Raw genomic sequence first — 12,500 nt, forward strand, 5'->3', positions numbered from 1 at the left:
TTTTCTCTCCTCTTTCTCTCTTTCTCTCTTTCTCTTCTTCTCTCTCTCTCTTTCTTTCTCTCTTTCTCTTTCTTTCTCTCTCTCTCTCTCTCTTTCTCTCTTTTTCTTTCTCTAGTGCATTTATAGATCATGCATGTAATTGAAATTGAGATAGGTATTATGAAATATAAGATACCTTGCCCTCCCCTCCCCAAACAGATTGTTTGTTGTGGTTTTATATAAAGTAGATATAAGACTCTTAGTGCTGTTTATATTAGTCTTACTGTGAGTAGTTGTCTCAGTAGGGAGGAACCTAAATAAAGTTTACCCTGAGTAGTTAATGAAGGTTGCAGAATTCTGGTTTAGCTTACCAGCCATAAAGAAAGGATAAAACTAATCTAAAAATACACAGGTTAGATTCTATAGCTGTTACAAAAATGATGAGGTATAGCAAGAAGTTAATGTTACATTTGGGAGATATTTCTTAAAATGTCTGAGCACTTGAACATTTTTCATCAGGCTCCGTCAGGGGTAACTTTGTCAGTGCAGCTTTGCCAGCAGGTTTGATAGAAAGCAATACTGAAATCTAGGTGGGTTTTGGAAGTTAAATGTAGCTGAATCAAGCCTGTATAAATCAGTATGAAATAGTTCCTATATAACATCTTAAGATTGTCACATATAAATTTTGGATTTGAATGTAGCTGAACAAGATGCATTTTTTATCTTTAAATAATCCCAAGGAACGGTGCAACCCATGTTGATAAAATGATAAAGGGTCCTTTATGGTTGAGAGAGACTGTAATTTCCTGCTTGTTCTTCATGCCTCCTTGTGTTTTTCAGTTTCATACAGTTGTGCTGTTCAAGATGTATTGTATCCCCAAAGACTGCTTCCAGTAGCGTGGATCAAAGTAGTACCTATGAACACCCTAACTACCGAGAGTAATTTCTGAAAAATTAAACATGCTATGTTTGCTTGCACGCTGATTGGGGCACTCTGGTTGCTGATAGCAATCAGTATGAACTTCCCTACTGCTGATGTAATGATGATGAATGCTGTGACACTGCTATTTCAGACAGCTCTTCTCAGCGGATGCAAAACACTTGTTAATGAATTGAATACAACTATAGCAGCATCAAGTAAAACAGGAAAGGTTTTACTTGTTTCTTTTTTATTTTTTTAATTCAACATGTTAAAAGATACTCCTCAAAAAATTAGAATAAAGCAAAGAAAGGCAGATGGTTTAAGTTCACAAGAAACATAAACCAGTCTTAACATGCAAAGTGAGAATTTTGAATTCTTACACTTCAGCACTTTGACCAAAGCAAGCAATCTTGTTGAAGTCAGTGAGCCTGTTCCTAGCAATAAATATTTGCATAGTCTGGTCTTTAAAATTAATGTATGCAGTATAAATAAATGATTCAAAAGTAGTTCAGAGAAGAGAAGTGATACAGAATGAAAATTTCTTGGAAAATTGAAATGTGTGTTAAGAAAGGATCAAGTTTCTTGTACTTCCAAGCACAGGACTGCTCCACTGGTTTTGGTTAGTTTGGACTGTGAGTAAATGAACAAAAAAATGTGAGTTTTTTTCCTCCCCAGTATATTAATATGATCATTTTTACTACTATAAGGCACAGTTTTATAACCAACAAACATAAGGACCAGAAATTACATAATATTAAGTTACTTGAAAGAATATTTTTGTTTGAAATAAATTTCCAACGTATTGTGATTTATTGACACTTCTTTTAAAAGACACAGTTTTTCTCATTTAACTAGTTCATTCCAGTAGTGTGTTCCTAAAATGCCTCCAATATGATACGCAATTGGGGAAGGTTTACATTTATATTTTAAAAAGAAGAGACACAACTGCAGGCAGGTTACTGTTTTGAGAGGGATTAGGTTTAAAATGGGGATCTGGAATTAATTGCGCAGTGGGTTCAGGCTTCAGGGAAATTACAAAAGGTTCAAGCACGGTTGAATGGGGAAAAAGCCATGAATGTTTGCTTTTGGGAAGGAATGTTTATCCCTCTATTTACCTATGGAAGTTCAGACTTTTGCCCATATACTTTTATAGCATTTTCTTGCCTTTCATATGCACATGGAGATGCTGGATAGCCAATGAAACTAGCTTTCAGGTTTCTTGAAACTGGGACTCCTTGCTGTGAGTAGATACAGATTGTCTCAATCCTGGAGGCAGGAACAGGAAAGTCACTGACCCACACGCTGGAGAGAGAAACACACCCTAATATACACCCTATATATTTGTATTTTAGTGTGGAGATGATGTCAGGCTGTCTGATTTTTAGAATGCTTTTTGATAGGACTTTTTTTTTTTTTTTGGTGAACTGCAGCTCCCATATTTCGGTACAGTTTCTGAGAGAAAATAAAAATCGGCCAAATTTAAGGAGGATTAGAAGATGTGTGTCTGGCTTGTGTTTTCAACTTAGTCTTAAGGTAGTCTTCAGGAAAAAAAAGATTTTTGGGGCACCATATTGATCTCTTGATGTCTGCTTCCCTGAGGGGTATGCTTGGCAAAACACAGCAAACCACATACCTCTAATTATTAGTCCTACTATCTCTTCTGGCCTTCCGTACCTTCCCAACCACGCGCACCACCATTGATGCACCACTGGGGGTTTGCTGGATCTGCAGAAATTCGTGTAGGTGTCCATGCCATGTGTGTGTGGGTCAGGAGCAGAGGAAGGAAGGCACAGGAGGAAAGGCCTGCAGTGCCGGGGCCATTGGCTTGTGGTGCAGGGTGCAGAGCTGAGTAAGAAAGTTTACTCTAGTGGTGTTCCTTCTTTCATTCTGACATGAATAAAAGCAGCCTTCTGAATATAAACTAAGTAGACATGAACCAGAACAGATGAACCAAGAGCAGATGTTTATATTAGTTCTTGGCCAGTTCTGCAGTTTTCTGTCCAAAAATTTAAGTGCTGCTTTAGGCCTCTGTTCTGTTTTGTGGTCCATACCAGGTAGCATAAAACAAAGAAGTGATGGAGAGTGATGAAGAATATGGAATTATGTCTGCTATTCTTCCAGTAATGAAGATGACCCAAAGTACCAGAAATTCTCACTGGCAGGCTGTTGGGGAAAGAAATAAAGTAGCCAAGAGGATGGATGATGTCAGTCTTACCAGCCGCATGTTGCTCTTGAATTGCACATGACCCAACATACAGCTTTTTTAGTTCCTTCAGTGATGAATAGAAAATAATTAATTTGAGAGAATGTTAAATAACTCAAAGCCGGTTAGTCAGAGGATAGGAGGGTATGTTGAAGAACTCACTCATGCAGTGGTTGGAGGCTGAACGGAGGCAGGTTTTGGTGTTTATGTGGCCAGGGCTGTATAGAGAAAACATCTTCCTCTCAGTGTGGGGTGAACAGCTTGGCAGCAGAGTCAGCCTCCCCTATGTCCACTAATGCAAGAGACTAAAAAGCTAGATATTCGAGCTAAATGACTAAACTGGGGTTGCCCATGCCTGAGGTGTGCAAAGGAAAAGAGGGAGAAGTCATATGACAAATTGGGAAGGTGCTGTTTACAAAGCTCATGTGAGATCTCTTTTCAGGGAGACTTGTGTATTGCTGGGTAGAAGTCAGGGCTGTTGCAAGTATTGTTAGATCTCTCCTACGCTCTGAAGACACCCGACATTCCCCTTAGTGTTCTGGTAGGAAGTTGTTTCACAGATCACAAAAATATTTATAACACTTTCACAGATAGATCTTGAGAGTAGCCTTACAAGTCCTCTTCTGTGGCAGATCTTTGTTATTCCTGTTTTTAGCAAGCAAGAAACTCAAGGGAAGAAAAATGCCTTGCTAAAGCTTAGACAGTAGGTCAGTGGCAGAGTCTCTGATATCTAGCCCAGTTCCTTGGCTGTGCTGCCTAGCTGAATAGTGATTCATTTAGTGATTGGGCTCTACTTTGATCCCTACTGTAAAACAATGAGGCTTTGGAGTGTTTTATTGTACTATTAAAAAGAACTCCTACTAGGAAGGTGGGAAGGGGTAGGTTTACTAGACAGCTGTGTTTGTGATGAATTGGCTTTGTAGGCTTTCTTTTTTTTTTAGTTTGGTGGTGTTTCTTCTTTTTTTTCTTTTTTTCTTTTTTTTTTTTTTTTGACTGTCAGAATTGGGAAACAGGTTGCTAATATAATTACACTTCATTATACTTCGTGGCTTTTTGAAGCCTTTTGAAAATTTTATTTAAATGGTGTACTAGAAGAGTGTGACTTCCTTCCATTTTAGACCCATTTTACTACCAAGCAGTGTTGCCCAGAGCAGAAAACTAATTATTATTTTTTGTTGTTGTTGCATAGATTCATGTTCAAACTACAAAAGTACCAAGGTATTTCTAAGTACCAAGGTGATTCTAAGCATGATGTGTGCTGAATATTGATGTTTTGTGTAAAGCTTATTGGACAGAGAGGTGTGCATCAAGTTAAAGTGCAGACTGATTCTTAATGTTTGTGTCCTTCACAGCCTAAGATCCCTGCAGTCTTGGGGCCTGGTGTGCCTGCATTGCTGCACAAGCAACGATACCCTTTTACAAGTTTTTGGGCTTCTCATATTTCTATCAGGAATGTAAAATATCTGAGAACAGGAGAAATTCATTTGTATTAAATGAATGTGTCACTGGAGATGACACTGAGAACATCCAGGAAAGGCAAAATAACCAGATACACCCCTCTACAGAGCTTTCTATTTCCAGCGTTTTCATGCAAAAGAAAGTGATGTCATTATCTGCCACCAGCAATAATATTTGTCTTTCCCTGTGGTTTTCAGGGTGTTTCGCCTATACAATTTTGTTTGAACAAACAAAGTGAGAGATGTTTACATGAGTAACAAGGTGTAGAGATAGACAGGATAATTCCTGCTGCAGTGTGTTCTAACACCATGAATGTTGAAATTTAAATATTTGGCTTCTAGAGTCAACATAAAGGGCTATCTTTATTTTCTTGATTTTTTTTCCCTTTTTTTGCCTTGTTCCAAAGTGATCTGGGCATAAGAGAAAAATACTGTTCTTTTTTCCCTTTGGATCCATTAAAACCCCAGAGAACTGAAAAAAACGGACCTGCCTATCAAACAGCATAGTGGTTTGTGATGCTGATTCTCTTTAAAGGCAAACATGCCTAGTTTTGGTGTTAGTATTTCTTTAAATTCCTCAGGAATTCATGCATGCAAACATGATTTGATGAGCTTACAGAACTGTGAACTGCTAATTCAGTGGTGCTCCAGGCTCTTCTTCAGGTGAGAGGGGTGAGAAGACTTGGGCTAAGCTTTCAAACAGTCTTTAGAGTTTATGAATCTCTTGTTTCATTCAGGTATTAGTGCAAGTAGAGCTGAAGTAATGAGAAGTCATCATGGAGGCGCAGTCCCATAGCTCTACCACAACTGAGAAGAAAAAAGTGGAGAATTCCATCGTGAAATGCTCCAGTCGAACAGATGTCAGTGAGAAAGCTGTTGCCTCCAGCACAACTTCCAATGGTGAGTAACAGCAGGGATTTACTAGCAGCCAAACCTACAGTAATTTTATGTTCACTGCATTCTTTGTGAATTGAGCATTTGCACCTGGATGAGTGTTTGTTCTACAGAAAGGCTAAGGAAAACGGAGGGGTGGTGGTGGTGGAAAGTGGTAGGATACAATAAGGCCTGTTTTGGCATCAGGCATAGTCTCTTTCTTCCAGATGTTCTAATTTGAGATGTAAATGTGCTAAGTTATTTATTATAGGAAGTTCCTGGTTTTGGCGTTTTGGAAATTGTCTTGATTAGCCTGGCAGGGCCTGCAAGTGCTTTGCATTTGGCCATTGAAATCTCTTACACTCGTTAGGTAATTAGTTATTACTAGAGAGACAGAAGCAGGTCTGTCAAAATTAATGGCAAAGGGGTTTTTTCTTTTACAAATAAACTTCCTTCTCAGAAAGGGCTGTCCCACCTCCCCAAAGTTCCTTAATGCTCAGAACAAAACATCAAGCTAAGTGTGTATCCTCTGGTGGATTAATTTCAAAGTTGTGAATGTACAGCTGGTAGATTTGCAAAACTGGAGTAGTTTGCTTAATTCTCCCCAGAGAGTATATCTCATTTGTCAATTTTACATATTCCCTGCCTCTCAGAAGAGTGTGAGCTAATCCCAGACCTAGACCTTTTCATTGTTTGGTGTTAGAGGGCTGAGCATATTGGTTCCTACTAATGCAAAACTCCTGTTGCATTAAGAAAGAAAATTGCTTGAAATGGTGTGGGCAGACCTATGGATTTTGGATAGCTGCAGAGTAACTACTAAAACTGCTGTTTTTTTACTAATCAGTCTAGTTACGGCTAAAAACAGAAAATGCCTTTCTGTATATTTCTTTTGGTGTATTTCTGGCAAAACATTTTCTGTTCACACTTTCTGCTTCCATCATGCTCACTTGTCTGGGCTTGTGGTCCAGGTCAGGTTCTCACTTTGATATCTTGAATAAAGGTTTCTGCTTTCTCAAAGAAACAGGTTATGTCCCACTAGACTACAGGAGAAAATACATGAATCCTATACTAGAGGGGAATCTCCATGGGTCAGTAAAAATTAGATGGCACATGTCCCAGTATCCTTCTGTGTGACTGGACTTCAGATTCAAAGCAAACTTAATACCTGCTGACCTACTAGATGGAACTGATCCCCATGAGAGTATAAAAACCCTTGAGCCCCAATGGAAAAGGTTGCATCAGTTTTCTAAGGCATATGAAATTAGATCCTCAGCTGGTGTAAGTCAGCACAGATCCGTTGCTGTCAATAGAATTACAGTGGTTCACATTAGCTGAAGAGGTCCCCATTGTATTTGTTTTTAATCGATAATAGGATTTTCCACATTGGCCCAACTTTTCAAGCAAATGCACAGTTAAACACATATGCATATTCTTTGATGTGTCAGGGGTTTGTACTCAAACTTTAATCTCTGACTGTTTGGGCTAGCTTGAATTATTGGTAAACATTTAGATTTAGAGAGCTAAAATGAAAGCCTTCAAGATGTTTTTGCCTAATTCTGACACTCATCTACTGTGTGGTCAAGTAATTTTCTTCCTTTAATGGTAGTATTAGTTCTTAACTACATGCTTCACCTATGGAGAGTGTTACTGCATAACAAGGTCATCAAACTCCCAAGAGCTGGAAAGATTTCAAGTCTAATGAATGACTACAAAGTTGTGTCACTGGAATTATCTCCTACTAATGGAAGGACACGCTAATGTAGTACACATCCTGGGGCCCAAGGCTTTCTTCCTTTTCTTAAGACAATGATAGTTAACTTTGTTTTCAGTGGGTAAGTGTTGGCATTGTTCGTCTTTGTATTTGAGGAAGTCACCAGGATCTCCAAGGTTTGGGTTTCTAATCTACCTTCATGCATAACAGAGACACAAGGCTTTCCAGAGATGCAGAGCTGGCCTTCAAAGGGATAAAAAATTGATTCCTTCTTTGATTTGAAAAATTTCCTCTTAGTCTAGAGACTTCGTGGAGCATGTACCAAAACAAATACTAGTACTAAAACTTTAGAAACTTAAATGAAAGTTTTACTCTTGCAGTGTTTTAAAAGTTTTGCTTCTTGCAGATGTGATTGTCATGATAATGAATTTTGGTTACAGGGACAATTTGCATTAAAGCTGCAGCTTGCATCGTATTTGCATCTTTTGTTCTTTAATGCTGGAATGAGTATTACTATAGGAACATCATCAGTTGCTATAAGACATCACTCCTACAAAACGTGCAGCTTTTATCGATTCAGTGCCTTTTTCTTTTTGCAAAGGGCTATGGTAATGTTAAATGTTGTGATTTGCATTTGAATGCTCTGTTAAACAAGGTAAGGTACCCTTAAAAATAACAAAAGGACAGAGTGATCCCTGCTATTCTTCTCAGAAGACTGACGTCATTTCAGAGCAACATCTGCCTATCATACCAATGTCACCTCATAATCATGTCTAATATCAGTGCTTCTATCCTTCTGGACAACACTTGAATTAACAAAGTTTGCAGGGTAAAGTTTTATTGATACCTGTCTGAGGTGTGATGTACTGACTAGTATTTTCTCAGTATCTCTGCTGTCTTCTGAAGAACTCAGAACTTGGATCATAAACAGATGGAAAGCTGCTAGTTACAGCTTTTATGCAAAGCATCCAATCGTGAAGAGACAAAGAAAATGTTATTATTTCAGCAGCTCCCAGAAATAAGTGACACACCCAGGAGCAGGATCTATGTTAATATGGCTATTGAGTATGGAAAACTTTTAAATCATATATTGTGCAGACTGTGTGTTGAAGAGTCTGGTGTAAATCTAGATGCAAGGAAAAGAAAGTGGGAAAGGTGATCTGGAAGGGGAGCTCATGTGTTATCCTGAGCAATGCAGTAGAAGTTCTGAGGCTCAGACTAAGGGTGCCCTTTGGAAGGTACCAGCTTCTCTGTAGTCTCAAGCACTGAGCAGGCATGGGCCACAGTTTACACGTTAGCCACTTCTGCTTAGTTCCTGTCATTACTTAATGCCATAAAGATTTCTGCTGCACTGAACCTGACTACAAACTCTGTGTTGCTGAGATGCTTGCAATGTGTTAGATACGGACCTGCCAGCATTTCCATTATAAACCCCTAAATTTCAGGATTTATAACTAAACTATTAAAATTTGCTCCAGGACAAAACATGTACTGTAAATTAAAACTTCTTTTAAAATACATGTGATCAAAAAATTTAAAAAAAAATCATAATTTGTAATGACTACAATGTAAAAGGAAATGTAATAAGAAAAATCTTCGGTGCACTTTAATTCCTAGTGGAACCACTCTTGCTTTGTTTTGAATTCCTTTTTGCAAGCTTTTGTTTTTTTTCTTCTTTGTGTTTCATTTCGTGTGTCTCAAACAAACTGCATGCAGTTTACTAGGATTGTTCCTTTTCATCTTTTGTTTGACTGCTATATTTATTGCTAGACTAATATCCAGGGGGACAAAAACTGCTAAAGAAAACTGCTAATGGGGATGTTAATTCACAAAAGGCTATATGAATAAAAAAGTTTGTGCTAGCGCATAAAGTAAGCTTAGTTTTGTGTTTGGTGGGATTTGGTAACCTCAGGCTGATCTGCTTTGGCAAGGTAATAACAACAACAAACGAATCACATTTATGTCATGGCTGTGCCACTCATATTATACTGGAGTAGAGGCCAGTGCCCTGGACCACCTGGCTAACACAGGGCTGTGTTATCAGGTCTTTTCTTCTCATATGCACATTTGTGCCACTTCTCTGGAAAAAAAGCAACCTGTTCCTTACCATGTCAGAGCATGGATTTACGTCGTTCTGAAGGTTGCTGCATGCACACTCAGGTTTCTATCAAGTTGTGCAAAGAATGGCATTCTTAAGGGTGGTATCCATTGATAAACTCATTAGTTCTGTGCTCCCATTGGAGAGCCTTTGTCTGGTGTTGCAGGTCACAAAACCTGCCTTGCTAGACTTCTGGTGGATAATACAGTACCTCCTGTATTTTCAAGTAATTCCAGGGTTAGAAAGAAATCATCAGGTGAATGCTGGAAATGTTGCAGGAGTCTGCCCAGTGCCTTGTCTTGCTGCACTGTGATGAACGCCTGTGTGAAGGCTTGTTTTGACTGCTCCTCTGTGCTGCTCCTTGGCCTCTGTGCCTCGCAGCCTGACTGACGAGCTGTCTGAGACCAGCAGCATGCCAAGTCCATATGTCAGGCTGAATGCTGCAGTGCTGGAGCAGAAAACTGCTTGCTGCCATGCCCTGCCTGTGCAGCTGTGCTGCTTGCACTGGTGCAGTGCCCTCCTGCTGCCCCCAGCACCAGGAGTTGCCAGCCTTCCCGAGCATTGCAGTAAAGTCATGAATTCCCATCTGGTGAACTTAAGCAAATGCCTTGCTTTAGCCATGGGACTAGTTCTGTTTGCCCTGATAATGTGGGTATTTGCATGCTTACAATTAGGGAGTGGCTTTAATGCTTTACCAGGCTGGCTTCTTTGACTCTACATTCTGTTTTGCAGATGAATTGGATTTATTCTTAGGATTCTTCCTTAGAGGCATTATTTAAAAAAACCCATGCTAACTTAAGACAGCCCTCAGCTCAATGCCACTTGTTTTTTTCACTTAATCTGTTCCATAGATATAATTAATTTTTTTGCCTTAATTTCAGAAAAGTAGAGGGAATTTCTGTAAGGACTGAACTGATACTTGTACAAGGCAAGACTGCACTTTACAGCATTGCTTGGAGAACGTTAGGAAATTGTGATGCTGCATTCAAACCTGATTTATTTACTGTCTGGCTTCTGAATTTTGTTGGTGACTTGAATGCTTTACTCTTTTGGACATTTTGGCTCAAAACTGATGTTTTTAATGTTTCATTAAAACAATGCAGTTATTGTATAGGAGCTCTTTCAGTGTCTGACAACCAAGCACTTATTTTCAGTTTGATATGTTTTGTCTAGTTTTTGACCCATGAGCTTGTTCCAGTGTAATCTGATATTTCTTATTAACCTATTACTCTGCCTTAAAAAAAAAACTAATTATAAACATATGTAGGTTGTGGACTTGACTACCTTTATCAGAATCAGATAGTTATTGAGAACATACTTTAAAGTGATAGAAAGCAGAAATTATTATCTTAATGATGATGTAACTTAAAACCAAGCTTGATAGATGAATAAATGAGAGGAAGTTCATGTGTCCACTGTGATTCATTCAGAAGAAGAGCCAGCTTCATCTAGGTCTCTTTTTTTTTCCTTCTTCCTAGTGCTTTCAGGGTTGATTGAAGGAAGTATTCAGCAGTCTGCAACCTCATAAGAATCACATTTCCTATTTAAACTTTCAGTTGGTTGCTTGTCCTGCTGCTTGCTTTCAAGCCTCACCATAAAATAGGTGTTAATCATAATACCCATTCTTGTCCCCCTCGTTGGACTCATGTGCTCAGGGTCCTGTTGAGAGGTCAGGGTTCAAAAGAGGTTGTTAGGTATCAAGAAACATTGCCTATACTATTTTAGTGACTTGTAAATTGAGCCCTGAATTGATTATATGAGACCTGATTCTGCAAAGTGATCAGGAGATGCCATCCTCTTCCCCTGAAATCAAAGGGGATGGAGGGGCCCTCTTCACTTTCATTTTCAGGTCAAGGAGGAAACAACATCCTGCAGTTTTAGATGCTAGAAATGATAACTTCAGTGTATGTGTTTTTCTGACAAATTTCTTTTTCAGCAAGACAAATACTGCAAGTAATCCCTATCTACAAGTGGTATAGAGCAGTGTGAAAGTTAAGGGTAGACTGGCCACATGGCCCAGAAAAATAAGAGCAAAGATCTGAACTTGTAAGATTGTTTTGTACTCTTCTGTTCTAATATTTGCGGCCAGGTTGTAAGAGGATAAACTTAAAAGAAGGTACTTTTCCTAGGGGAGAATAGGCTACCCTGATACTTGGAAGTATTGGAAATGAAAGTATTGGAGGTTGTAATTAAATGGGGACTGCGTGTCTTGGTGTACTGTAATCTGGTGTGAGTAGCTGATTAAATACATGTTCTTTTGGAGTAATGCACCCATGGTCCTTTATGCTTACTAATGAAATTTCAGTCATCAAGCTATGGCTTATTATAGACTGTAATAACTCATTCTACCTGAAATTATTTTCTAGTGTTGTTCCTCAGTGAGCCAGCCCTACATGTACCCCACTCTAAACCCAGTGATCTGCAAGTGCAATACAGTATTGCTTCATTTATTCTGCTGAGATTTCCCCCATTTTTCCACCCCCTTCTCTCCCCTCCCTGCAGTGGTTAATAGCATAAGGGATATTAAATGTCAATCCTCCTGTATCCCTTTGCAAGTTCCAGAAAGAGATGATTGAGTGGCTTGTCCCTGCAATCACTGTAATCAGTAAGTAATGACTTAACATCCTGCTGGATAACACGAGGTGGAATCAGGAGAAAACATTAGTTAGCAGCAGAAGTTTGCCACCTGTTCAAGGTGGAGGTTAAATTTAGGAAATTTTACACTGGGGAGTTTTTTATCCTGAAAAACAACAACAAAAAAAAGACAGAATCCTAAAACACCCAAGCAGTCATATTAAAATTGTGCCTAAAATGGGTTTTGACACAGAAGTGATAATAATAAAAGGGTTTAAACTGTTTCTCTACAGTATGGTGATGGTACCATGCTCTGTATCTTGTGCTTTGCAGGAGTCTAGTGTCAGTCAGAACTCAAAAAATTCAGCCATTACAGCCCACAGTACTGGTGAGGAGGAAGCAACAAGAGGTTTGATTTTTAGAAGAAAAAAAGGCTGCTGGCAGCTGAAACTTCAGTGATATTGTTAGCCTTCCAAAAAATGCTAACTCAGTGCCATCAAGTTTTGGTCTCAGGGGAAGATATCCTAAAAGACCTTGCACTGCTGTACCAGCCTGTGTCACCAAAGTGGGGAGGCTGTATGGCAGCAGCCCTGCTGCTCCAAGATGGCATCTTCCTCGCAGCTGCTGGAAATGGGTGTCAACAAAGAAATAGGTGCCAGGCTGCTTGGGAGGATTGAAAAGGC

The 12,500-nt window shown here is 39.1% G+C and overlaps 1 protein-coding gene across 1 annotated transcript in view; it reads left to right on the top strand.

Annotated features, from left to right (window-relative positions):
• GLI3 (GLI family zinc finger 3) overlaps positions 1–12,500 on the top strand; it is a 202,698-nt gene that overhangs the window by 8,051 nt on the left and 182,147 nt on the right. Inside the window, exon 2 of the mRNA XM_053986985.1 lies at positions 5,299–5,461. Coding sequence (XP_053842960.1) covers positions 5,338–5,461 — 124 coding nt within the window. The 5' untranslated portion in view covers positions 5,299–5,337. The remainder of the gene's footprint in view (positions 1–5,298; positions 5,462–12,500) is intronic.

Source organism: Vidua macroura, chromosome 1 (genome assembly GCF_024509145.1).
Source record: "Vidua macroura isolate BioBank_ID:100142 chromosome 1, ASM2450914v1, whole genome shotgun sequence".
NCBI classification, from domain to species: Eukaryota; Metazoa; Chordata; class Aves; order Passeriformes; family Viduidae; genus Vidua; species Vidua macroura.